General features: G+C 42.8%; 1 protein-coding gene across 1 annotated transcript in view; it reads right to left on the bottom strand.

Moving 5' to 3' along the window:
• The window catches only part of LOC106700695 (urea transporter 2-like), a 35,635-nt gene extending 10,046 nt beyond the window's left edge, over positions 1 to 25,589 (bottom strand). Inside the window, 5 exon segments of the mRNA XM_014477176.2 lie at positions 2,742 to 2,870; positions 8,968 to 9,157; positions 10,121 to 10,301; positions 25,411 to 25,493; positions 25,496 to 25,589. Of these exon segments, the coding sequence (XP_014332662.2) occupies positions 2,742 to 2,870; positions 8,968 to 9,157; positions 10,121 to 10,301; positions 25,411 to 25,493; positions 25,496 to 25,589 (677 nt within the window).
• Positions 25,590 to 25,832: the final 243 nt, after the last annotated feature.

The following is a 25,832-nucleotide window of genomic DNA, read 5'->3' as shown; positions in this document are numbered from 1 at the left end:
CTTTCTGCGTGACTGTCTTTAGTCTCCAGGATGAAGTATCTTCTATATGCTACTATTTTCTAATCTTGACCAGATCACTAAGTTCCAGATTTGCACATCCAATGTCTTTCTCAGCATCTCTACTCAGAAGACTGAAGTTTAATGTGTCCAAACAGAACTTTTGATTTGTGTCCTGTCTCCCACCACCAACTTGCTTTTTTTCCACTGCGTTTTCCATCAGCCCAAGTTCTCAGGCAGATTATAGGAGCACACTGAGTCTTCTTTCCTCCCTGCCTCATCATACTCCACAGCCTCCCAGAATATCCTGTTGCCTTCACTGTCCTTAAAATATACCCTAAGCCTAGCCACCTCTCATCGCCTTCATGGACATGGCTCTAGTCAAAACATTTCTGTCCTCTGTGGGTTATTGCAGCAGACTCCTAACTACGCTTCCAGCATCCATGCCTGTTCCAGCTAAAATCCACTCTACACTGCAAGGAGAGAGATTTGTTTAAATTTATCCACATCCTTTCACTCGTCTGCTTAAAGCCCTTTAACTGCTTCTCACCACAGCTGTAGTAAAAATCGAAAGGCTTACTGGAGAGGTAGAAACTATTAGGTACAAAGTAAGCTACAAGGATATATTTGCAACACAGGGAATATAACCAATATCTTATAATATTTATAAATGGAATATAATCTTTAAAAATTGTGAATCACTATATTGCACACCTGTAACTTATATAACATTGTACAGCAACAATATTTCAATTAATAAAAAGGCTCCCTGGAGTCACATGGTGCCTGGGACATGGCCCTCATTACTTCTGCCCTCGCCTCCTGCCACCCCTGCTTCATTCACTGGGCTTCAGCCCCACTGGTCTTGTTTCTTGAACACATCATGCTTTTTTAGTTGGAATTTTTTCACATGCTGCTGGTTCTGCCTGCGACTTCAAATGGCAGGTACACTCTCGTTTAGGTGACTGTTTAAATATCCCCTCTGCAAAGTGGCCTTCCCTGACCATGCAAGTCTGGACCACTCCTTCCCATTTGCCCTGTTTTGCTTTCCTTAAAGCACTTACCACATCTTGAAAGGATCTTTTTAATGAACAATTTATGAATTTATTTCTTTCTTTGCCAAGAAGAATGTAAGCTCCCAGAGGATGGAGACCTTCTCTTGCTCACAGCTGTCCCCACCATCTAGAACAGTCCCCGGACAATGAAGGCCCTCAGCAAATTGTAGTTTGCTGGGGAACTCTGGCACTGCTAGTCTCTGCCCTGTGGACTGGCTTCTAGGACTGAATGAATGGATTAGTGAAGTGCCAGGGTAGAGGTGCTCTTTTTTTTTTTTTTCATTTTAAATTGGGAAGTGAGGGTAGGGCGAGTGCATTGTAGACACACTGGCACCCAGTGCACCGTGGCTTAAGGGCTTAATCTCTGCAGCTATAAACCAAATGGGTGCAGGCCCTCCTCCTTCTGCGGCGTGGCGTGTGGGGGGCATTAAGGAAATCACCACAGAAATGACTGTCTTAACATTTTGTCTTGATACATTAAAGAGGAAATCCTAAGAAGAAATGTAAATTGCCCAGAATGCTTAATGTCTTAATTTATTTGCAAACACTACTAAAAAGCGCTGGAACAGCACTTAAACTAAATTAAACTAACGGGTTTTAGTAACTCCTGACTTTGAAACCAGAGAAAGATGTTAAAAATCAGATGGCATGTCGGAGAGTTGTAGAGCTCAGGGACTAGGGGACACAGGCTCCCCTGAGGCTCTCAGTCACTGCGTAGTAGTGGGTGTGACCAGTGGCAGTGGGTGTGATGCTACAGACACCGCAGGTTCAAGTGAACTGGGTATCATGTGTGTAAAAGGCCTATTTGTTCCCAACACCCTTCATCTTGACTTTTTTATTTTGAAAAATGAGGCGATCGCATAGCAAGACCTCAACTGATGCTTCTTGTTCAAAGATTCTATGCTTTAAACAGAGACATTTTGTCCCAAGCAAGCTCTCTGATTCTGTTAGAAGTGAAATTTCAGCTTTTGGGTCTCGGTTAGGCCGCTGGATAGATGATTCCCGTGTAGCCTGGAGTTGAATAGTGCGGACTCTGGGTTTATCACCTGGGGTAGGTTACGCAGCCTCTGCATGCCTCCCCTTCCCTTCTGTAAACTGGGGACAGTAATAGCCCTCCCTTGCGTAGCACTTAGAAAATACTTGGTAAGTGTTAGCCCTCGTTAGTAAGCCTATCATAAAGAGGAGTTCATCAGGACAGTAAAACCTATGTGGTGGACTTCCCCGGTGGTCCAGTGGTTAAGAATTCACCTGCCAAGGCGGGGGACACGGGTTCAATCCCGGGTCTGGGAAGATTCCACGTGCTGTGGGACAACTGAGCCTGTGCTACAGCTGCTGAGGCCCACACACTCTGGAGCCTACTTTACGACAGGAAAAGCCACCACAATGGAAGCCCACATATGGCAATAGGCAGAGTGGCCCCCACTCACCATCCCTGTAGAACCCATGTGCAACAAAGACCCAGCACGGCCGTAAATAATAAAGAAATAGCCAATATTAAAAAAAGTGGCATTTGGCCTTTGAAAGGTCCCTATTATTCCCAACTCAAAATGACCCCCCTCGTGTTACAACTGAACTCATGGACTCCTGGGAGACAAGGCAGCCTTTGAAGACACTGGGCCCCCTGCCAGTGTCAGACACAACGCCTTGGGTCCCTGTAGGTGTTTAAGCAGAAGGAAGGAGGTGCCTCACCAGGACATGGCTGTGAGGGTCACAGGAAGCAGAAGCCACCAGTAATAGTCTAACTTCTCAGAGAACACGGCTATCAGCATTCCCACCAGCATCCCGTTGTACCCGTGCAGACCCGAGGCGATGGCGGCCCTGGGGGTGAAAACACAGTTACCGTGTAAATTTGGGGGCACTCACCGGGCCCATTCCTGGTGCTCACAGAAAAAAAATCAGCTCATTTGATGAATATTGGGTAGTCACCCTGCTGCCGGTATCTTTCTAGATCACACACACACACACACACACCATGATTACTCTCATTGATCTGGAATTAAATGATGCACTTTGTGTATAAGATCTCCTTTGCAAGTCAGGGCAAGCTAGGCTCCTTGACGTAGAGGGAAATCTAATAGAAACCTGACACCAGGAAGGTGTATGTGTGTGTGCATGCACACGTGTGTGTGAAAGAGACAGGGCAGGAAGAAGAAGGGAGGCAGGGAGGAGAGCGTGTATTCTGACTGTGCTGTGTGACACTGTGACTTTCTGACGTTGAGTGCTTTCTCCTGTCTGAGGTTGTCCCCAGAGTTGACGAGGGGTGTTCGCTGTGAGGCCCATGCTCCTCCCCACGCCCGGCATGGCAGGAAGACCAGAGGTGCCGTAGAATCCAAGCTTTGCCTCCTTCTGCTTCATCAGAGATGTCCGTGTGCACCCAAACTCTCCCTGATCTGAGTGAACTCTGCCCTTGACCCTTCCCATTGCTCTGCTGGGCAAGGGATGAGACTGGGCAAATAGCATTGCAAAGCCCCCACAGAGAATGAGAGTTGTGTGCTGTGGTCTCCGCTGCCCTCCACTGAAAGCTTCATGGGGCCAATGCTCATCTGATGTGAGTGTCAACAGTGTCTGTACAAGGAGCTGCTGAATGGCTGTGAGTGCGTGTTAAATCCTACCAGGTACTGACTGTTTCACAGGCAGAGGCATCTGGAAGCATCATGTCCTGTAGTGGAGGAAGGGTGCTCTGACCAGAGGAGGCTCCTGCCTGGCGGAGGCCACGGCTTAGGTCTAGAACAGGGGGGCCTCCAGTTGTGGAGTGAGCAGATCAGCTCAGCTAGATTAGGGGAGTGGGAGGCAGGGGAGAGGGTGCGCAAGCGTATCTAGTTTCCAACAAGAGAAGCTGAACATGGGGGACTTGTGTGGGGACACTTGTATGGGATTCGGGCAGCTGGGTCTTTAGCTGCTCCTGGGAGCAGGCGGGGGGCTGAGAAATAACAGGGCAAGAGAAAAGACCACTGGAGTTCAGAATCTCCTCAGGACTAGAATAACTACCTGAGAAACCTATGTTTTTGGGGAAAAAAAATCATTATCTTTAAGGGTGTTTGCATTTTCTCCATATTTTCTCATTTCTGTTCCGTGTTAGAATTTAGTCCTCTTTTAGTTTTAATAACAGCTGATTTGGGAAAACTGAGCAGAGACCATTGACCCATATTGGCAGGAGGGTGTATAGGAGCAGCAGGAATCAAATAAAGGAGCTCAGGGGAGATAAAATTAGGGGGGCATCTAAGGGCTGCCCCCACAGTTGCCCTTCCCCATGGCAAGTCCTCTCCTGGACCCTTCTGTACCAAAACTTTGGTGGCCTCTGGTTTGATCATCAAAAGGAAACCCATCAGCTTACATCCCTACCCTGACCATCAACAATATAAAATGAGGTTCAATCTCAATGCCCCCAAAGACCTTCATTAGAACCATGTTCCTCCAGGACACTGCGGCATCATTGTTGCTGAACTTGAGGCTGCAGTGGTAAAGTGCCTTCTTGGACTAGTGGGGGTGGGAGAGGAGAAGTAAGGATCGGGGAGTCAGCGTAGGGGGAAGAGGGGTGGACAGGGAGAAGGGGTGTAGCGGGGAGTGGGGATAGGGCGGTAGGCATTGTGGAGGGGAGTGGTGGCGGTCATGATTAGGGTATGCAGCTACATCAGTGGGGACCGTGGTGAAGCTGGGGCTTCTCGGAATGATGTGTGTATGGAGGGTGCTTAGAGCTTTGAGCCTATGATGTAGAACATGTCACTGACCTTCCAGAAATGAAGTTGGAGTCTTTGCTAGACACTGTGGTAGAATATGAAACATCGGAGATGGAATTCTTGTTCTCAACATAGCCAGTGAGAGCAGACTCAGAAAGCAGAGTACCATCCCATATGGTATGGGGGTATATTCTGTGATTGTTCAAAGAGAAAGGAGGGTTCAGAGAACACTGGGAGAGTCAGGAGTGGCTCCCTGGAGGAGGAGGGATTTGCAGGAGGTAGAATTAGATTTTACAGTGGAGGTGATGAAATAGATTTTAGGGATTAGATTTGGTAGACGGAGTGCCTGAAGAACTATGAACAGAGGTTTGTAACATCATTCAGGAGGCAGTGACCAAAACATTCCTAAAGAAAAGGAAATGCAAGAAGGCAAAGTGGTTGTCTGAGGAGGCTTTGCAAAGAGCTGAAAAAAGAAGAGAAGCAAAAGACAAGGGAGATAGGGAAAGATATACCAAACTGAATGCAGAGTTCCAGAGAACAGCAAGGAGAGATAAGAAGGGCTTCTTAAATGAACAATGCAAAGAAATAGAGGAAAACAACAGAATGGGAAAGACTGGAGGTTTCTTCAAGAGAACCGGAGATATCAGGGAAATATTTCGTATAAGGAAGGGCACCGCAAAGGAGGACCTAACAGAAGTAGAAGAGATTGACAACAGGTGGCAAGAATACGCAGCAGAACTACAGAAGGAAGGTCTTAATGATCTGGATAACCATGACGGTGTGGTCACTCACCTAGAGCCAAACATTCTGGAGTGTGAAGTCAAGTGGGCCTTAGGAAGAACTAAGAACAAAGCTACTGGAAGTGATGGAATTCTAGCTGAGCTGTTTGAAATACTAAAAGACGATGCTATTAAAGTGCTGCACTAAATATGCCAGCAAATTTGGAAAACTCAGCTGAGGCCACGGGACTGGAAGAGGTCAGTTTTCATTCCAAACCCAAAGGGCAACCAAAGAATGTTCACACTGCTGTGCTGTTGTGCTCACTTCACATGCTATGTGGTTATGCTCAAAATCCTCTAAGCTAGGCTCCAGCAGTATGTTGACTGAGAACTTCCAGATGTACAAGTTGGATTTAGAAAAGGCAGAGGAATCAGGGATCAAATTGCCAACATTCGGTGGATCATGAAGAAAGCAAGGGAGTGCCAGAAAAACATCTACTTCTGCTTCACTGATTATGCTAAAGACTTTGACTATGGATCACAACAAAATATGAAGAATTCTTAAAGAGATGGGAGTACTAGACCACCTTACTTGTCTCCTGAGAAACCTGTATGAGGGTCAAGAAGAAACAGAACTGGATATGGAAAACTGACTGGTTCAAAATTGCAAAAGGAGAATGACAAGCATGTATATTGTCACCTTGCTTATTTAACTTATATGCAGAGTACATCATGTGAAATGCTGGGCTGGATGAATCACAAGCTGGAATTAAGATTGCTGGTAGAAATATCAACAACCTCAGATATGCAGATGATACCACTCGAACGGCAGAAAGTGAACAGGAACTAAAGAGCCTCTTGATGAGGGTGAAAGAGGAGAGTGAAAAGGCTGGCTTAAAATTCAGCATTCAAAAAACTAAGATCATGGCATCTGGTTCCATCACTTTGTAGCAAATAAAAGGGAAAAAGTAGAAGCAGTGTAAGATTTTATTTTCTTGGGCTCCAAAATCACTGTGGACTGCCCTTTCAATCACTTTCATGACTGCAGCCATGAAATGAAAAGAAGCTTGCTTGCTACAAGGAAAGATATGACAAACCTAGGCAGCATATTAAAGAACAGAGAAATCAGCTTGCAACAAAGATCCATACAGTCAAAACTGTGGTTTTTCCAGTAGTCATGTACAGATGTGAGATGTACATGTACATCATGTATAGATGTAAAGAAGACAAAGCACCAAAGACCCTTGGGCTGCAAAGAGATCAAACCATTCAGTCCTAAAGGAAATCAACCCTGAATATTCATTGGAAGGACTGGTGTTGAATCTGAAGATCCAGTGCTTTGGCCATCTGATTCGAAGTGCTTACTCACTGGCAAAGACCTTGATGCTGGGAAAGACTGAAGGCAAAAGGAGAAGGGGGCGACAGAGGATGATATGGTTAGACAGCATCACCAACTCAGTGGACATGAATTTGAGCAAACTCTGGGAGACAGTGAAGGACAGAGGCCCCTGGTGTGCTGCAGTCCGTGGGGTCACAGAGAGTCAGAAATGACTTTAGTGACTGAACGACAACAACAGGATTAGATAGGCAGAAGCAAAAGCTCTCAGCTGGGAACAGTGTGATGTTGTGTGGTAGGTTGGGTGAGGCCTGTCAGAGAAGGCTTTGGAATCTGGCTGAGGGATTGGGTTTTTACCTAATGCACTCTTGTCTTAGATTCTTAATCAAGACATTTGGGAAGATTAGGCAGACAAGGTGTGTGTTTCCCTTGTAAAATTGGGAGCAAAAAAATCATTCAAAGAGTTGCTCTTTGAATGACTTGGCAAGTTTTCCAGTGGATTATGGTCAGTAGGGAAGAAGGAGAATCAAACTGTCAGATCAGGAAGGAACCTGGGCTTCTTGAAGATGACCTGTAGATTGGCTAGATGGAATTCACCTCAGGGGATTTTTGGCAAACAACGATGGAGCAGAAAGGACAAGAGCTGATCCTGTCTGAGGCCGGTTATGTGTCAGCTGCTGTGAGGCTTTAGGTAAATGGCAGCAAGGAATAAGGAGCCCAGTGCTAGAAGCCAAGACACAGATCTTGGCTGGAGTGCATTTCTCCTGTCACTCGCCAGAACTACACCCCAAAGAATTCAGCCTCTCATCCATCTGACCTGGAATGGCCTCCCAGCTAGAGCTGGCGTGTGTCTTGGTGGAGCTGGAATGTCGGGTGGCTGGAGGAGTGTGGCACTGGTTACAACACAAGCAGCTTGGATCATTCCCCAGGCTCTGGGGTCACCAGGGGCCTCTGGCTCTGCTGTCCATTCTGTCCACGTGCCAGCGGGAGCAGCCACGTGTCTAAATCTGAGCCCTGCCACCCATTCGCCATGGCACCATCCGTGAGCAACTCCCAGCCTCCTTTCTCACACTTGCAAAATGTGAACGCTTTTACCTTCACTGTTTGCTTTGTGAAGTGGCAGGAAGAACCACAGGTAACAAGGCAAGAAGGTGTTTTTCAATCTTTTTGACAGTACTCCACAGTAAGGAAGGAATGTATTTCATAGTATGACCCAGTTTCTCTCTCTCTCTCTCTCTCACACACACACACACACACACAACATGATTGAAACAAAAATTTCACAAAATAATACTTTACCTTTACTACATACGGATCACTCTAATCTGTTTTATTTTATCCTGTTATTTTAATTAAAAAAATTTTTTTAATGCTGCTGACCATTTATGATATGTGAATGTATTTGTGACCCCAAATTAAAAAAAAAAATTGAGGACATGGGCATTCCTAAACCTCTCTGGTCATCAGAAGCACCCAGAAGAATCTTATTTAAAACACCACCCCCATATCCAGATCTGCTGAAAGGGAACATCTCTGGGAAGGATGGAGAATGGGGTGGGGAGTGAGAAACTACAGTTCTTAGCAAGCACTCTAGGTGATTCTGGCCATCAGGAAAGTTTGGGAACCATAACTTATGGCAAAGGGCAGTTCAGTAAAATGCTACTTATCGATACCGGGACTTGTGGCCCCTGGTGCAGAGCTGGCCGCTCCCCTGGCCTGCCACTGTGCTTCCCGGCTTCTGTTGGTTCCCTTCTCCAAACCACCCTGGCACTACCCTCTTGCCCGCTGGCCTTCCATTCTCCCATAGGCTGCCCTCTCTAACCTTCCCAACACGTAGAGATGTCTGCCTGCTCTGAACTCTCCAGTATGTATACTGCCTAGTATTATTCAGAGACATTTCTTGTCTGTTAGATGTATCTTCCTAACTGCATTGTAGGCTCCATGAAGGAAGAACAGCTGCGCCTGCCTTTGAGGGAATGTTTCCAGAAGGCTCTACAGTCAGATGGAGCCTGGAGCTGTCACTTGCTGTGAGCACACTGTGTGAAGAACTCCAGTGACATGTTCAAAGGTGATTCTCAGGAAACTGGTTGGCTGGTACTGGATACAGTTGGCTGGTCACTCAAGTAATTGCTTCTCCACCTTTCTACTCCGAGAAACCAAGGCCCCCATAGAGAGGAACTCACCTGTCCTGGCTCAAGATGAGGGCAGTTAAAGTTGACACCACGGTCCCCAGACCTCCCGTAATTGTCCACCAGGGGTTCTGGATCAGGAGCCCTATGAAGATGATGAACCCGCTGAGAGGGTTGTTGGCAAACATCACCTGAGCGGCCCCCCTCAGAACCCAGTCTGTGAACTGGAAGGCCAGGGGTTTATCTGAAAGAGACAGGCAGAGTCATCAGCAGGGTTGAGCCTGTGCTTCCCTGCCGGACCGCTGGTTGGCGCGGCAACCAAAGCAGACAGGGAGCGCTAGTGGGGACATTGCCTCTCATTCCTCCGGTGCCCAGCCTGAGCCTCTGAGTGGCCTGGCAGTCAGTCTACAGTGGGTGTCAGTTTTGTTGTACAGACTGAGCGCCATGCTGAGACCAATTTAATGCTGTTCCAGCCATCAGCTTGGTTGGCAAGGAAGCCCTAGGAACATTCCAAGGGAGATTTATTGGTCCAAAGGAAGAGGTGGGGAGGGAAGGAAACTCTTTTTGTGTAGAACTCTATGGCTCAGTTGAGGGCTGGTATCTGAGCAGGAAAGAAACTGGTCTGGAGGGAAAAAAATCTGGGAAAGAAACGACTAGCCCAGCTGTGAAATTAGCATTGAGTTATGCATTGACACTGAAGATTGACATATGTTCTGTCTCATTCTCTGGTTTGGTTTCCAGGACAACCTGTACAAGTGGGCGGCAGGTGAGGGAGAGGGGGGTGGGGGGTATTTGTTGCAACATTAGTTAAGGGAAACTGGGAGATGAATGATGTTGAAAGGAAAGAACCTGGAACACTGGGGAGGGTGAGGCCAGTATTTTCTTGGCACGTAAAAAATGACTGTGGAATAAGTGAAAGAATGACCATTTAGTTTGTTAGAAAATGGCTTACATGTTGCTACTATGGTTGCCCTATATCTATTCCAGGTAGGAGTGAAGCACTGGCAAAGAGCTAAAATCAGTGAAATGCACTGAATTCTGGAATCATGGAAATTCAGATGGGAGGATACATTATGCTCACCGGAGCCAGCTTGGGGCCGGAACACCTGCCATGGGTAAGTGAGGGAGCAGCTTCCCCAGGCCAAGCCAGGCGGGGCGCCGGCTCCTTGGCCTGGCCTGGCTGCTTCGTCCCTGGACATCTACCTACCTTTCAGCCAGCTCCTGTACTCCTTCATCTCGCCTGTGAGGTAGCCCACTGCTTGGAAGAGACCGATGCCCCCTTGGCCTGCAGAGTCCTGAGGGGCTGCCCCAGTTTCTCTTCTTGTATCCTTTTCATTGGGTTTTTCAATCTTCACAATGTGGCTTTCTTCATTGGATGACCGGAGATCCTTTCAGGAAGAACCATGATAAAACATTAAATAACAGAGCTTTTTGAGAGCAGGGGCATTTGGGGCTAGGGAAGATTGTCAGATTTTTTTTGTTGTTGTTGGAGATGGGGGATTATGAGATAAATGTCCACTGTGCCATGCTGTCTAGAGTGCTTCATGCAGGCCTGCTCCTCCCAGGACCACTACACATTCCTCATAGCAGGGTTCTTAACCTTGTGTGTCCAAGGATCCCTTTTGGTAGTTTGGCAAGCCTGTGGACTTCTTTCTAGAAAGTTTGTAAATGCATAAAATGAGATTGCAATGAAAACCAATTATATTGAAAGGCGGTTCTCACAATATTTTAAAAACCCAATGTGCATATGGGGCAGTAGATCCAATACCAATACTGAGTATAATTCCAAGGTAGAGATGAGTGACTATGTGGGATGTCAACTCGGGACAACTGTATAGGGCCATTCTAGCTCCAGAGCTCACGTAGGCTCACCCGCGACCTTTACTGTGACTACATCACAGCCCAACTTCCACCCAGTCTCACTTCTCTGCAGGTATTGACCCAGGGACAGACCCCAGAAAACATCTTAGATCCACATCTCCATCTTGGGGTCAGCTTCCTGGGAGAAGCTGTGGCAATGACAAAATTCCCAGGTACTACTTCCCAGTACTGTGGCAATGACAAAAATCCCAGGTACTACTAAAGTGGCTGTTGTTTATTGCTTATTTATCATTGAAGTAAATGCTAAAGTTCATTGGAGGTTAGTGAAAATAAATTCTTTTCTCCATCTAAGTTCCATCCATTTATGAACCCTTGGGTCAGGACTCCTTGCTCTACAACTATGTCTTCCAATACAGTAGCCAGTAGAACATGTGGCTCTTGGCACTTAAAATGTGGCTAATCTGAACTGAGATGTGCTTAAGTAGGTTTTGAAGCCTTAGTATGGAAAAAGAATGTATGAAAGACCTCAATGATGCCTTCTATTGATTATATATTAAAATAATAATGTATTCATACATATTAAGTTAAATAAAACATATTACTCAAATAATTTCACCTGTATGAGCTGTTTGCATATTTTAGAGACTAATATATTCTAGAGCACATCTCAATTTAGATTAGCCACAGTTCAACATCACAAAAACAAACAATCCAATGAAAAAATGGGCAGAAGATCTAAACAGACATTTTTCCGCAGAAGGCATTCAGATGGCTAAAAGGCACATACAAGATGCTCAGCATCACTAATTATCAGAGAAATGCAAATCAAGACCACAGTGAGGTATCACCTCACACCAGTCAGAATGTCCATCATCAGAAAGTCTATGAACAATAAATGCTGGAGAAGGTGCAAATAAAAAGGAACCCTCCCACACTCTTGGTGGGCATGTAAATTGGTACAGTCGCTATGTAGAAAAACTAAAGACAGGGCTACCATATGACCCAGCATTCCGACTCCTAGGCACACACAGGGGAAAACACAGTTTGAAAAGATACACGCCTCCCAGTGTTCACTGCAGCACTATTTGCAATAGCCAGACTATGGGAACGACGTAAGAGCCCATCAGTTGCACAAATGGATTGATAAAGAAAATGTGGTATATTTATACAATGGACTCTTCCTCAGCCATAAAAAGAATGAAATCATGCCATTTTCAGCAACATCTGGACCCAGAGATTATCATCCTAAATGAAGTAAGCCAGTCAGAGAAAGACAAATATCATATGATATCCCTTATATGTGGAATCTAAGAAAACGGTACAAAGAAACTTACATGCAAAATAGAAACAGGCACACAGACCTAGAAAACAAGCATGGTTACCAAGGGGAAACAGGAGGAGGGATTATCAGTTTGGGATTAACATATACACACTGCTAAGTCACTTCAGTCATGTCCGACTCTGTGCGACCCCATAGACGGCAGCCCACCAGGCTCTGCCTTCCCTGGGATTCTCCAGGCAAGAACGCTGGAGTGGGTTGCCATTTCCTTCTCCAATGCATGAAAGTGAAAAGTGAAAGTGAAGTCGCTCAGTCCCGACCCTATGGACTGCAGCCCACTAGGCTCCTCTGTCCATGGGATTTTCCAGGCAAGAGTACTGGAGTGGGGTGCCATTGCCTTCTCCGTATATACACACTACCATATATAAAATAGATAAGCAACAAGGACCCATTATATAGCACAGGGAACCATACTCAATATTTTACAAAATATTGCAATAACTTATCAGGGAAAAGAATCGGAAAAAGAACACACACACACACACACACACACATGTAACTGAATCACTTTGCTGTACACCTGAAACTAACACATTGTAAACCAGCTATACGTCTATAAAAAATAAAATAATTTTATCTGTTTCTTTTCTTTTTACTTTTAAAACATAGTAATATAAATTTAAACTTATATGTGTGGCTCACATTATGTTTCTATTGTACTTTAATGTTCTGCAGATTTCTCTAACCTCGTCCCTGCATCAAAACTTAAATATCTTGAGGATGCCAGTAGAAATGGTGAACTGAGGCCCCTCAAATTCTCCCCTCCATTAAGGCAATGAGAACACTGGTAAAAAATGTGCCTGAGGTGGTGGATAACAATTGAGGAAAACAAGAAGCTAATCAAAAACTTAAAAGGAAAAACTAGGATGTCCAAAGGGGGCTTTAAAAGGCTTGGGCATATGCCTTGCTATTCTCTGGAATTCTGCATTCAGTTGGGTCTATCTTTCCCTATCTCCCTTGCCTTGCACTTCTCTTCATTGGAGGAGGAAATGGCAACCCACTCCAGTGTTCTTACCTGGAGAATCCCAGGGGCAGGGGAGCCTGGTGGGCTGCCGTCTATGGGGTCGCACAGAGTGGGACACGACTGAAGCGACTTAGAGCAGCAGCAGCACTTCTCTTTCCTCAGCCTCCTCGGTTAATCACTTTGCCTTCCTGCATTCCTTTTTCTTTGGATGGTTTTGGTCATTGCCTCCTGTACAATGTTACGAACCTCTGTCCATAGTTCTTCAGGCACTCTGTCTACCAAATCTAATTCCTCTAATCTATTTCTCACCTCCACGGATTTAAGTCATATCTGAATGGCCTAGTGGTTTTTCCTACTTTCTTCAATATGTCTGACTTTTTCAACAAAAGCTCATGTTCTGAGCTACAGTCAGCTCCATTGTTGATGGGCATACAATATATAAAGATGTCATTTGTATGACAATAACAGCACAAAGGTGGTAGGGATAGAGTTACATAGTAACATAGCTTTGTATAATATTGTAATTAAGTTGAATTTAATTCAAACTATATTTTTATATATTAAGACATTTAATTGTAATATCCAGGACAACTACTCAGAGAAAAAACTAAAACATATACATAACAAGGACAGAAGAATTAAAAGGATACACTAGAAAATACCTGTTTAAGATAAAAGATGGCGGTAGTGAAATAATACATAAACAGAAAAGGTATATTATATATAGAAAGTAAATAGCAAAATGGCAGGCATAAATCCTAACTTACCAGTAACTACATTAAATGTAAATAGATTACACACTTCAAAGACAGAAATTTGCAGAACAAAATTTAAAAAGTTATACAACTATATCTTCTCTAAAATAAACATACTTTATATTCAAAAATATAAATTGATTGTAAGGATGGAAAAAGATATATTGTGTAAACAGTTACTAAAAAAAACCAAAACAAAACAAAAGCTGGAGTGACTATACTAACATCAGCAAAATAGACCTTTTGCTAAGACAAAAATTGTTACTAGAGAGTAAGAAAGAAAAATTTAATAATAAAATGATCAATCTACCAAGAAAATATAATAATTATAAACACTACATGCTTAACAACAAAGCCCCCAAATTTATGAAGCAGTAGTTTTTAGAACTGACGTGAGGAAAAATTGATTCAATAATAATAATTGAAGCCTTCCATACTGCATTTGAAAAAAATGATAGACTATCTAGATAGAAGATCAAGGAAATAGAAGACTTGAACAACTCTAATAAACTAGACCAAATAGACATCGGTAGAACACTTCACCCAACAGCAGCAGAATATACCATTTCTAGTGCACATGGAACCTTCTCCAACATGGATGATGCTGTGTGCATGTGTGGTTGGTTGTGACTGACTCTTTGCGACCCCAGAGACTGTAGCCCACCAGGCTCCTCGGTTCATGGGATTTCCCAGGCAAGAATGGTTGCCATTTCGTTCTCCAGGGAATGCAGGGATCGAACCCGCATCCCTTGCATTGGCAGGCGGGTTCTTTACCACAGTGCCACTAGGAGGGTCTGATGCTGAAGCTCCAATACTTTGGCCACCTGATGAGAAGAGCTGACTTACTGAAAAAGATACTGATGCTGGGGAAGATTAAAGGCAGGAGGAGAAGGGGATGACAGAGGATGAGATGGTTAGATGGCATCACTGACTCAATGGACATGAGTTTGAGCAAGCTCCAGGTATTGGTGAAGGACAGGGAAGTCTGGTGTGCTGCAGTCCATTGGTTCACAAAGAGTCGGACATGACTGAGCGACTGAACAACAACACTTGGGAAGCTCATAGACCATGCTGGGCCATCAAATAAGTAAAACATTTTTATGGTTAAAAACATTAGTAAAGGGATTGAAATCATACACAATATGTTTTCTGGCCACAGATCAGGTCAGATCAGTTGCTCAGTCATGTCCGACTCTTTGTGACCCCATGAATCGCAGCACACCAGGCCTCCCTGTCCATCACCAACTCCCGGAGTTCACTCAGACTCACGTCCATTGAGTCGGTGATGCCATCCAGCCATCTCATCCTCTGTCCTCCCCTTCTCCTCCTGCCCCCAATCCCTCCAATCATCAGAGTCTTTTCCAATGAGTCAACTCTTCCCATGAGGTGGCCAAAGTACTGGAGTTTCAGCTTTAGCATCATTCCTTCCAAAGAAATCCCAGGGCTGATGTCCTTCAGAATGGACTGGTTGGATCTCCTTGCAGTCCAAGGGATTCTCAAGAGTCTTCTCCAACACCACAGTTCAAAAGCATCAATTCTTTGGCGCTCAGCCTTCTTCACAGTCAACTCTCACATCCATACATGACCACAGGAAAAACCATAGCCTTGACTAGACGAACCTTTGTTGGCAAAGTAATGTCTCTGCTTTTGAATATGCTATCTAGGTTGGTCATAACTTTCCTTCCAAGGAGTAAGCGTCTTTTAATTTCATGGCTGCAGTCACCATCTGCAGTGATTTTGGAGCCCAGAAAAATAAAGTCTGACACTGTTTCCCCTGTTTCCCCATCTATTTCCCATGAAGTGATGGGACCGGATGCCATGATCTTCGTTTTCTGAATGTTGAGCTTTAAGCCAACTTTTTCACTCTCCACTTTCACTTTCATCAAGAGGCTTTTGAGTTCCTCTTCACTTTCAGCCATAAGGGTGGTGTCATCTGCATATCTGAGGTTATTGATATTTCTCCTGGCAATCTTGATTCCAGCTTGTGTTTCCTCCAGTCCAGGATTTCTCATGATGTACTCTGCATAGAAGTTAAATAAACAGGGTGACAATATACAGCCTTGATGAACTCCTTTTCCCATTTGGAACCAGTCTGTTGTTCCATGTCCAGTTCTAACTGTTGCTTCCTGACTTGCATACAGATTTCTCAAGAGGCAGATCAGGTGGCCTGGTATTCCCATCTCTTTCAGAATTTTCCACAGTTTACTGTGATCCACACAGTCAAAGGCTTTGCCATAGTCAAGAAAGCAGAAATAGATGTTTTTCTGGAACTCTCTTGCTTTTTCCATGATCCAGCAGATGTTGGCAATTTGATCTCTGGTTCCTCTGCCTTTTCTAAAACCAGCTTGAACATCAGGAAGTTCATGGTTCACATATTGCTGAAGCCTGGCTTGGAGAATTTTGAGCATTACTTTACTAGCGTGTGAGATGAGTGCGATTGTGCAGTAGTTTGAGCATTCTTTGGCATTGCCTTTCTTTGGGATTAGAATGAAAACTGACCTTTTCCAGTCCTGTGGCCACTGCTGAGTTTTCCAAATGTGCTGGCATATGGAGTGCAGCACTTTCACAGCATCATCTTTCAGGATTTGGAATAGCTCAACTGGAATTCCATCACCTCCACTAGCTTTGTTCGTAGTGATGCTTTCTAAGGCCCACTTGACTTCACATTCCAGGATGTCTGGCTCTAGGTCAGTGATCACACCATTGTGATTATCTGGGTCGTGAAGATCTTTTTTGTACAGTTCTTCTGTGTATTCTTGCCATCGCTTCTTAATATCTTATACTTCTGTTAGGTCCATACCATTTCTGTCCTTTATCGAGCCCATCTTTGCATGAAATGTTCCTTTGGTATCTCTGATTTTCTTGAAGAGATCCCTAGTCTTTCCCATTCTGTTGTTTTCCTCTATTTCTTTGAATTGATCGCTGAAGAAGGCTTTCTTATCTCTCTTGCTATTCTTTGGAACTCTGCATTCAGATGTTTATATCTTTCCTTTTCTCCTTTGCTTTTCGCTTCTCTTCTTTTCACAGCTATTTGTAAGGCCTCCCCAGACAGCCATTTTGCTTTTTTGCATTTCTTTTCCATGGGAATGGTCTTGATCCCTGTCTCCTGTACAATGTCACGAACCTCATTCCATAGTTCATGAGGCACTCTATCTATCAGATCTAGGCCCTTAAATCTATTTCTCACTTCCACTGTATAATCATAAGAGATTTGATTTAGGTCATACCTGAATGGTCTAGTGGTTTTCCCTACTTTCTTCAATTTAAGTCTGAATTTTGCAATAAGGAATTCATGGTCTGAGCCACAGTCAGCTCCTGGTCTTGTTTTTGCTGACTGTATAGAGCTTCTCCATCTTTGGCTGCAAAGAATATAATCAATCTGATTTCGGTGTTGACCATCTGGTGATGTCCATAGTGGAGTGAAATTAGATAGTACTGATGAAGCCATCTGCAGAGCAGCAAGGGGATGCAGAGAACAGACTTGCAGACACAGTGAGAGGAGAGGGTGGGACAAACAGAGAGTAATGTTGAAACATATCTGCTACCATACGTAAAATCAGATAGGCAGTGGGAATTTGCCATATGATGCAGAAAGCTCAAATCTGGTGCTCTGTGCATCCTGTGCTCAAATCTGGTGCATCCTACCTGGAGAGGTAGGATGGGGCAGGAGGTGGGAGGGAAGCGCAAGAGGGAGGGGCCGCACACATACCTATGGCTGATTCATATTGATATGTTGCATAAACCAGTGCAACATTGTAAAGCAATTATCCTCCAATTAAAAATAAACAAATTTAAATTAAAAATAGTAAAAATACAAAAAAGATCCACTGGGAAAGGATTAAAGCTAAAAATGAAAAGAAAAAAGAAAATCAAACATGGATATTTGTAAAATATGTGAAAATTAAAGAACACACTCCTAAATAATCCATGGATCAAAGAGGAAATCAGAGGAGGAATTAGAAAATATTTTGAGATGAATGAAAACAAAACCACAACACACCAAAACTTACGGGATGAAGCTATATCAGTGCATAGAGTGAAATTGATAAACGTAAATGCCTATGTTAAAAGAAGAAATATCTCAACAAACTAACCTTTCACTTTAAGAAAGTAGAAAATAACAGTGAATTAAGCCCAAAGTGAGTGGAAGTAACAGATTATAATGAAAATAAATGAAATAGAGAATAGAAAAACAATATAAAAATCAATAAAACTAAAAGTCAGTTCCTTGGAGAGGTCAAAGTTGACCTTTTAACTTTTAACTAGTTTGACAAAGAAAAAAAAGAGAAGACTGAAGTTACTAGAATCAGAAATGGAAGAGGAGACATCACTACCAACCTTAAAGAAATAAAAAGGATTACAAAGAAGTGGGTTATAAAGAAATGAATAATGGTATTCTAACAAATTAGATAACCTAGATGAGCTGTATAAATTCTTAGAAAAACAAAAACTACCAAAACTGAGATAGGAAGAAATAGAAAACTTGTATTGATCCCTAAAAAAGTAAAGCAACTGAATCAGCTAAAAACTAAGTCAAACCAAACTAAAATTTCCCACAAAGAAAAACCCATGTCCAGGTAGCTTCATCTGTGAATTGCACCAAATGTGTAAGGAATTAATTCTAATACCTTCCAAAAAGCAGAAGAGAGGGAAACGCCTCTTAAAATAATCTATGAGGCTGGTACTATCCTGATATGAAAGCCAGACAAAGACATGACAAGAAAGAAGATATAGATCAATATGCTTTATGAATATAGATGCAAAAATCCTTAACAAATACTAGCAAAACAAATCCAGTACGATATAAAAAAGATTATGACCAAAGAGAATTCTAAGAATCTGAGACTGTTTCAACCTATAAAAACTATCAATAGATTGTTTAATAAAGAAAAATATTCACATGGTTATTTCAACAGACACAGAAAAACTATTTGAAAAATTCAACAACCTTTCTGATAAAAGCAATCAACTAACTAGGAATACAAAAGAAGTTCCTTGACCTAATAATAAAAAAAATTCAGAGCTAATATCACACTTAATAGTGAAACTGGATGCTTTCCCTCTAAGGTCAGTAACATGACAAAGATGTGTGTTCTTGTCACTGCTATTCCACATTGTACTAGAAATTTTAACCAGAGTAGTTAGGTAAGAAAAAAAAAAAAAAGACAAAAGGGAACCAAATTGGAAAGAACGAATTTAAACTATCTCTATTTGAAGACATCCTTTTATACAGAAAACCTTAAGAAATCTACAAAAAAACAACAACAACAAACTGTTAGAGATAATGAATTAGTTCAGCAAGTTTGCAGGATAGATAATCAATATACATACAAAAACAAATTTTATCTCTATACATTGGCAATGAACAATCCAAAAATAAAATTAAGAAGACAATTCTATCTATGTAGCATGAAAAAGAATAAAATATTTTGGATTGAATGTAACAAAAGAGGTGTAAAACTGTGCACTCAAAATTACAAAACATCTCTGAAAGAAATTAAAGACTTAAATAAGAAGAAAGATAGCTTATGCTCACTGACTGGATGACTTAATTTTGTTAAGATACAATATTCTCCAAATTGGTCTATAGATTTGATACAATCCTTATCAAAATGTCAGTTGCCTTTTTATTTATTTATTTATTTTTTTGTGGAGATTGAAGTTTGGATCCTAAAATTTATATTTTAGGATCCTAAAATATAAATATAAATATTTATAAATATAAATATAAATATTTTGGATCCTAAAATATAAATTTTAGGATCCTGAAATTCAAGGATCTCAGATTAGATAAAACAATCTTGAAAAGAAGAACACAGTTGGAAAACTCATATTTCCTGATTTCAAAACTTACTATAAAGCTCCAGCGCTCAAGGTGGTGTGGTATTGTCTTAAGAATAAACATATAAATTGGACCCATAGAAATTAGAGCCCAGAAACAAACCCATATATTTATGGTCAATTGATTGTTGATAGGACTATCAAGACAATTCAATGGAGGAAGGATAATCTTTTTAACAATAGTGCTGGGACAAGTGGATACTCACTAGTTAAAAGACTGAAATTGTATCCTTACTTAAAATCATATACAGAAAGTAACTTAAAATGAATAAAAGACTTATATGTAAGTGCCAAAATTATAAAACTGTTCAATTAAAACATTGGTGTACATCTTTTGACCTTGGATAAAAAAATGGTTTCTTGGATATGACACCAAAGTATAAGCAATCAAAGAAAAAAATAGATTAATTGGACTTAATCAGAATTAAAAACCCTGTGCTTCTAGGGACATTATCAAGACAGTGAAAAGACAACCTACAGAGTGGGAGAAATAATTTGTAAATTATATATCTGGAAAGGGTATAATATCCAGAATGTAAAAAGAATGACTACAACTCCACCATAAAAGGACAAGTGACATAATTTAAAAATGAGCAAAGCACTTGAAAAAACATTTTTCCAAAGAAGATATACAAGTGCCCAGTAAGCACATGAAAAGATGTCCCCAGATCATTTGCCATTGGTGGTGGTTTAGTCGCTAAGTCCTATTCTTGGTGACCCCATGGACAGTAGCCCACCAGGCTTCTCTATGGGATTTCCCAGGCAAGAATACTGGAGTGGGTTGCCATTTTCTTCTCTAGGGGATCTTCTTGACCCAGTGATTGAACTCATATCTCCTCCATTGCAAGCAGTCTCCTGCACTGCAGGCAGATTCTTTACCGACTGAGCCACCAGGGAAGCCCCATTTGCTGTTTGGGAAATGCTAATCAAAATCACAGTGAGCTGTCCCTTCACATTTACTTGCTGCTGCTGCTAAGTCACTTCAGTCGTGTCCGACTCTGTGCGACCCCAGAGACGGCAGCCCACCAGGCTCCCCCGTCCCTGGGATTCTCCAGGCAAGAACACTGGAGTGGGTTGCCATTTCCTTCTCCAATGCATGAAAGTGAAAAGTGAAAGTGAAGTCACTCAGTCGTATCCGGCTCTTCGCGACCCCATGGACTGCAGCCTACCAGGTTCCTCCACCCATGGGATTTTCCAGGGAAGAGTACTGGAGTGGGTCGCCATTGCCTTCTCCATCACATTTACCTGCTGCTGCTGCTGCTACTAAGTCGCTTCAGTTGTGTCCGACTCTGCGACCCAATGGACAGCAGCCCACCAGGCTCCCCCGTCCCTCATATTCTCCAGGCAAGAACACTGGAGTAGGTTGCCATTGCCTTCTCCAATGCATGAAAGTGAAAAGTGAAAGTGAAGTTGCTCAGTCGTATCTGACTCTTCTCGACCCCATGGACTGCAGCCCACCAGGCTCCTCCATCCATGGGATTTTTCCAGACAAGAGTACTGGAGTGGGGTGCCATTGCCTTCTCCCATCACATTTACCTGCTGCTGCTGCTAAGTCACTTCAGTCGTGTCCGACTCTGTGTGACGCCATAGACGGCAGTCCACCAGGCTCCCCCATCCCTGGGATTCTCCAGGCAAGAACACTGGAGTGGGTTGCCATTTCCTTCTCCAATGCATGAAAGTGAAAAGTGAAAGTGAAGTCGCTCAGTCGTGTCCGACCCTCAGCGACCCCATGGACTGCAGCCTTCCAGGCTCCTCTGTCCATGGGATTTTCCAGGCAAGAGTACTGGAGTGGGGTGCCATTGCCTTCTCCATCACCTAAACTCATTTACCTAGACTATAATAAAAAAGACAACACAGTTTGTTGAGGAGGTGGAATGGCACAATGTGTACATGGCTGGTGAGAATAAATACTAATGCAGCCACTTTGGAAAACAATTTATCAGTTTCTTAAAATGTTGAATGTAGACTTACCATGTGACCCAGAAATACCACTTCTAGGTACTCTTGCCTTGAGAACCCCATAAACAGTATGAAAAGGCAAAAAGATATGACACCAGAAGATGAGCCCCTCAAGTTGGAAGGTGTCCAATATGCTACTGGGGAGGAGTGGAGGGCAATTACTAATAACTCCAGAAGAACCAAGTGGTTGGGCCAAAGTAGAAACAATGCTTAGTTGTGGATGTGTCTGGTGGTGACAGTGAAGGCTGGTGCTGTAAAAACCTAGAACGTTAGGTCTATGAATCAAGATACACTGGACATGGTCAAGCAAAAGATGGCAAGAGTGAACATTGACATCTTAGGAATCAGTGAATTAAAGAATGGGAATGGGTGAATGCAGTTCAGATGCCCACTATATCTACTACTGTGGGCAAGAATCCCTTAGAAGAAATGGAGTAGCCTTCATCATAAACAAAAGAGCCCCACATAGGTACAACCTCAAAATGAAAGAATGACCTCAGACCATTTCCAAGGCAAACTATTCAACATCCCAGGAATCCAAGTCTATGCCCCAACCACTGATGCCAAAGAAGCTGAATTTGACTGGTTCTAAGAAGACTTACAATATCTTCTAGAACTAAACCAAAAAAAGGTGTCCTTTTCATCACTAGGGGTTGGAATGCAAAAGTAGGAAGTCAAGAGATACCCAGAAAAACAGGCAAGTTTGGCCTTAGCGTACAAAATGAAGCAGGGCAAAGGCTAACAGAGCTTTGTCAAGAGAACACACTGGCCATAGCAAATACACTTTTCCAACTATCCAAGAGATGACTTTACACATGGAAATCATCAGATGGTCAATACAAAAATCAGGTTGATTATGTCCTTTGCAGCCAAAGACAGAGAAGCTCTATAGAGTCAGCAAAAACAAGACCTGTGGTTGACTGTGGCTCAGATGATTAGCTCATTTTTGCAAAATTCAGGCTTAAATTGAAGGAAGTAGGGAAAACCACTAGGCCATTCAGATATGACTTAAATCGGTGGAGATGACAAATGGATTCAAGGGATTAGATTTGGTAGACAGAATGCCTGAAGAACTATGGACAGAGATTCTAAGAGGCAGTGACCAAAACCGTCCAAAGGAAAAAAAAAATGCAAAAAGGCAAAGTGATTATCCGAGGAGGCTTTACAAATAGCTGAGGAAAGAAGAGAAATGAAAGGCAAGGGAGATAGGGAAAGATATACCCAACTGAATGCAGAATTCCAGAGAGTAGCAAGGAGAGAAAAGGAAGCCTTCTTAAAGGAACAATGCAAAAAAATAGAGGAAAACAATGGAATGGGAAAGACTAGAGATTTCTTCAAGAAAATTGGAGATATCAAGGAAATATTTCATGGAAGGATGGGCATCATAAAGGACAAAAATGGTAAGGACCTATTTGGTAAGGACAGAAGCAGAAGAGACTGAGAACAGGTAGCGAAATACACAGAAGAGCTATACAAAAAAAAGGTCTTAATGACCTGGATAACCATGATGGTGTGCTCACTCACCTAGAGCCAGACAACTTGGAGTATGAAATCAAGTGGGCCTTAAGAAGCATTACTAAGAACAAGGCTAGTGGAGGTGACAGAATTCCATCTGAGTTTTTAAATGCTAAAAGATAATGATGTGAAAGTGCTGCAACTAGTATGTCAGCAAATTTGGAAAACTCAGTGGTGGCTACAGGACTGGAAAAGGTCAGTTTTCATTCCAATCCCAAAGAAGGGCAACGCCAAAGAATGTTCAAACTGCTGTACAATTGTGCTCATTTCACATGCTAGCATGCTTATGCTCAAAATCCTTCAAACTAGGCTTCAGCAGTATGTGAACTGAGAATTTCCAGATGTATAAGCTGGATTTAGAAAGGCAGAGGAACCAGATATCATATTGCCAACATTCGGTAGATCATGGAGAAAGCAAGGGAGTTCCAGAAAAACATCTACTTGTGCTTTGTTGACTACACAAAAGCCTTTGACTGGGTGGATCACAACAAACTGTGGAAGATTCTTTAAGTGATGAGAGTATGAGACCACCTTACCTCTCTCCTGGGAAACCTGTATGTGTGTCAAGAAGCAACAGTTAGAATCAGACATGGAAAACTGACTGGTTCAAAATTGGGAAAGGAGTATGACATGGCTGTATGCTGTCACCCTGATTATTTAACTTATATGCAGATTATATGATGTAAAATGCTAGGCTGGATGAATCACAAACTGGAATTGAGATTGCCAGGAGAATTATCAACAACCTCAGATATGCAGATGATGCTACTCTAATGGCAGAAAATGAAGAAGAAGTAAAGAACCTCTTGATGAGAGTGAAAAAAGAGAGTGAAAAAGCTGGACTTAAATGACATTAAAAAAACTAAGATCACGGCATCTAGTCCCATCGCTTCATGGCAAACAAAAGGTGAAAAAGTGGAAACAGTGACCGATTTCATTTTCTTGGCTCCAAAATCACTGCAGATGGTGACTGCAGCCATGAAATTAAAAGAAGCTTGTTCCTTGGAAGGAAAGATATGACAAACCTAGATAGCATATTCAAAAGCAGAGACATCACTTTGCTGACCAAGATGTGTACAGTCAAAGCCATGGTTTTTCCTGTCGTCAGGTAAGGATGTGAGAGCTGGACCACAAAGAAGACTGAGTGCCGAAGAGTTGATGCTTTTGAAATGTGGTGGTTGAGAAGACTCTTGAGAGTCCTTTGGATGGCAAGGAGATCAAATCAGTCAATCCCAAAGGAACCCAACCATGAATATTCCTGGGAAAGACTCATGCTGAAGCTGAAGCTCCAGTACTTTGAGATGAGTCAGTTCATCTGATGTGAAGAACTGACTCTTTGGAAAAGACCCAGATTCTGGGAAAGATTGAAGGCAAAAGGAGAAAGGGGTGGTAGCAGATGAGAGGGTTAGATAGCATCATTGACTCAGTGCTCATGAATTTGAGCAAATTCCTGGAGTTAGTGAAGGAAAGAGGAAACTGGCACGCAACAGTCCATGGGGTTGCAAAGAGCTGGACATGACAATGATTAAATAACAACAGCAAATACAATGAAATGTTATTGGCCATAAAAGGAATGATTACTGAAAGAACCCAAAATATTATGCCAAATGAAAGGAAGCAATCACAAAAGGCATATATTATATGATTCCATTTATATAAAATATATAGAATGGGCAAATCTATAAATCCAGAAAGTAGATTGGTGGTTTTGCCAGGGCTGGGAGGTGGGGAAGATGAAAGGAGGGCTGACTATTAAGGAGTATGGACTTTCTTTGTGAGGTGATTAAAATATTCTGGAATTAGATAATAGTGATGTGTGCACAACCTTGTAAATATGTGAAAAACCAGTGTATTGTACACTTTAAAGAGGTGAATTTTATGGTACCTGAATTACGTTTCATTAATAACCTTAACAGTCTTGGGTCCTTGGCCACTGAGTTGGTAGCTATGCTGCCTTGATGATGCTGGGTCCAAGGAATACTAAAGGCCTGCTTTGAAAGAGGCCTTCCTTTTGGAGACAATAGAGTAATTCATGGAGCAGATACAAGGAGAAAGATTTGGGGGACTGGTTGGAAGACTTGTAAGTGTGTATAGAGTATGCATTCTCTACTTGTCCTTAAAATCACGTCACACACAGAGTCACATTTTCCATCTAAGGTCAGGAAGGATTGATTGTGGATGTGAGCTGTATTGGGGGTGGGCAGAATCTCCCCCAGTGTGACAGTTATAGGCATTAGATCACACATGCTCCACCCTTCCTCCCACCCCCACCTGGGAAACATCCTGGGAAGGCCATTCCTCACCTTTTCTTCAGGCATTTCTAGAAGAGGTAGGGCTGGGTGTGCATCCTGGGAGTTGGGGGAACAGCTTGGGCTGGGAAACTCAACTCGTAGAGTTTGTATTTGCTGGAAAGAGGCTCTGCCAGGAGAGGGCTGCTGTGAGTGTGAGCATCAGACATCTCTTTCAGGCTTTGGCTGCTCATCAGTCACGAAACTGGTAAAAGGAAAGGGAAAGAACAAGTGAGTCAGGATGGAGCCCCAGGGACTTGGCTGATGCTAGATGGGGGCCACAGGAGGCCTGAGGTCTATTCTGAAACAAGGGACCTACTATTCCAGTCACTTGTGCTACCAGAGGGGCCTGGAGCCATTCCTCCACCAACATGACCTGTATTGTTCAAAATCCACCCATTCTTTCAAGTCCAGAAGAAAGTCCACTTCTGCTGTGC

Source organism: Bos mutus, chromosome 24 (assembly GCF_027580195.1).
Source record: "Bos mutus isolate GX-2022 chromosome 24, NWIPB_WYAK_1.1, whole genome shotgun sequence".
NCBI lineage: Eukaryota > Metazoa > Chordata > Mammalia > Artiodactyla > Bovidae > Bos > Bos mutus.
This window is presented reverse-complemented; position numbering and strand designations above follow the sequence as displayed.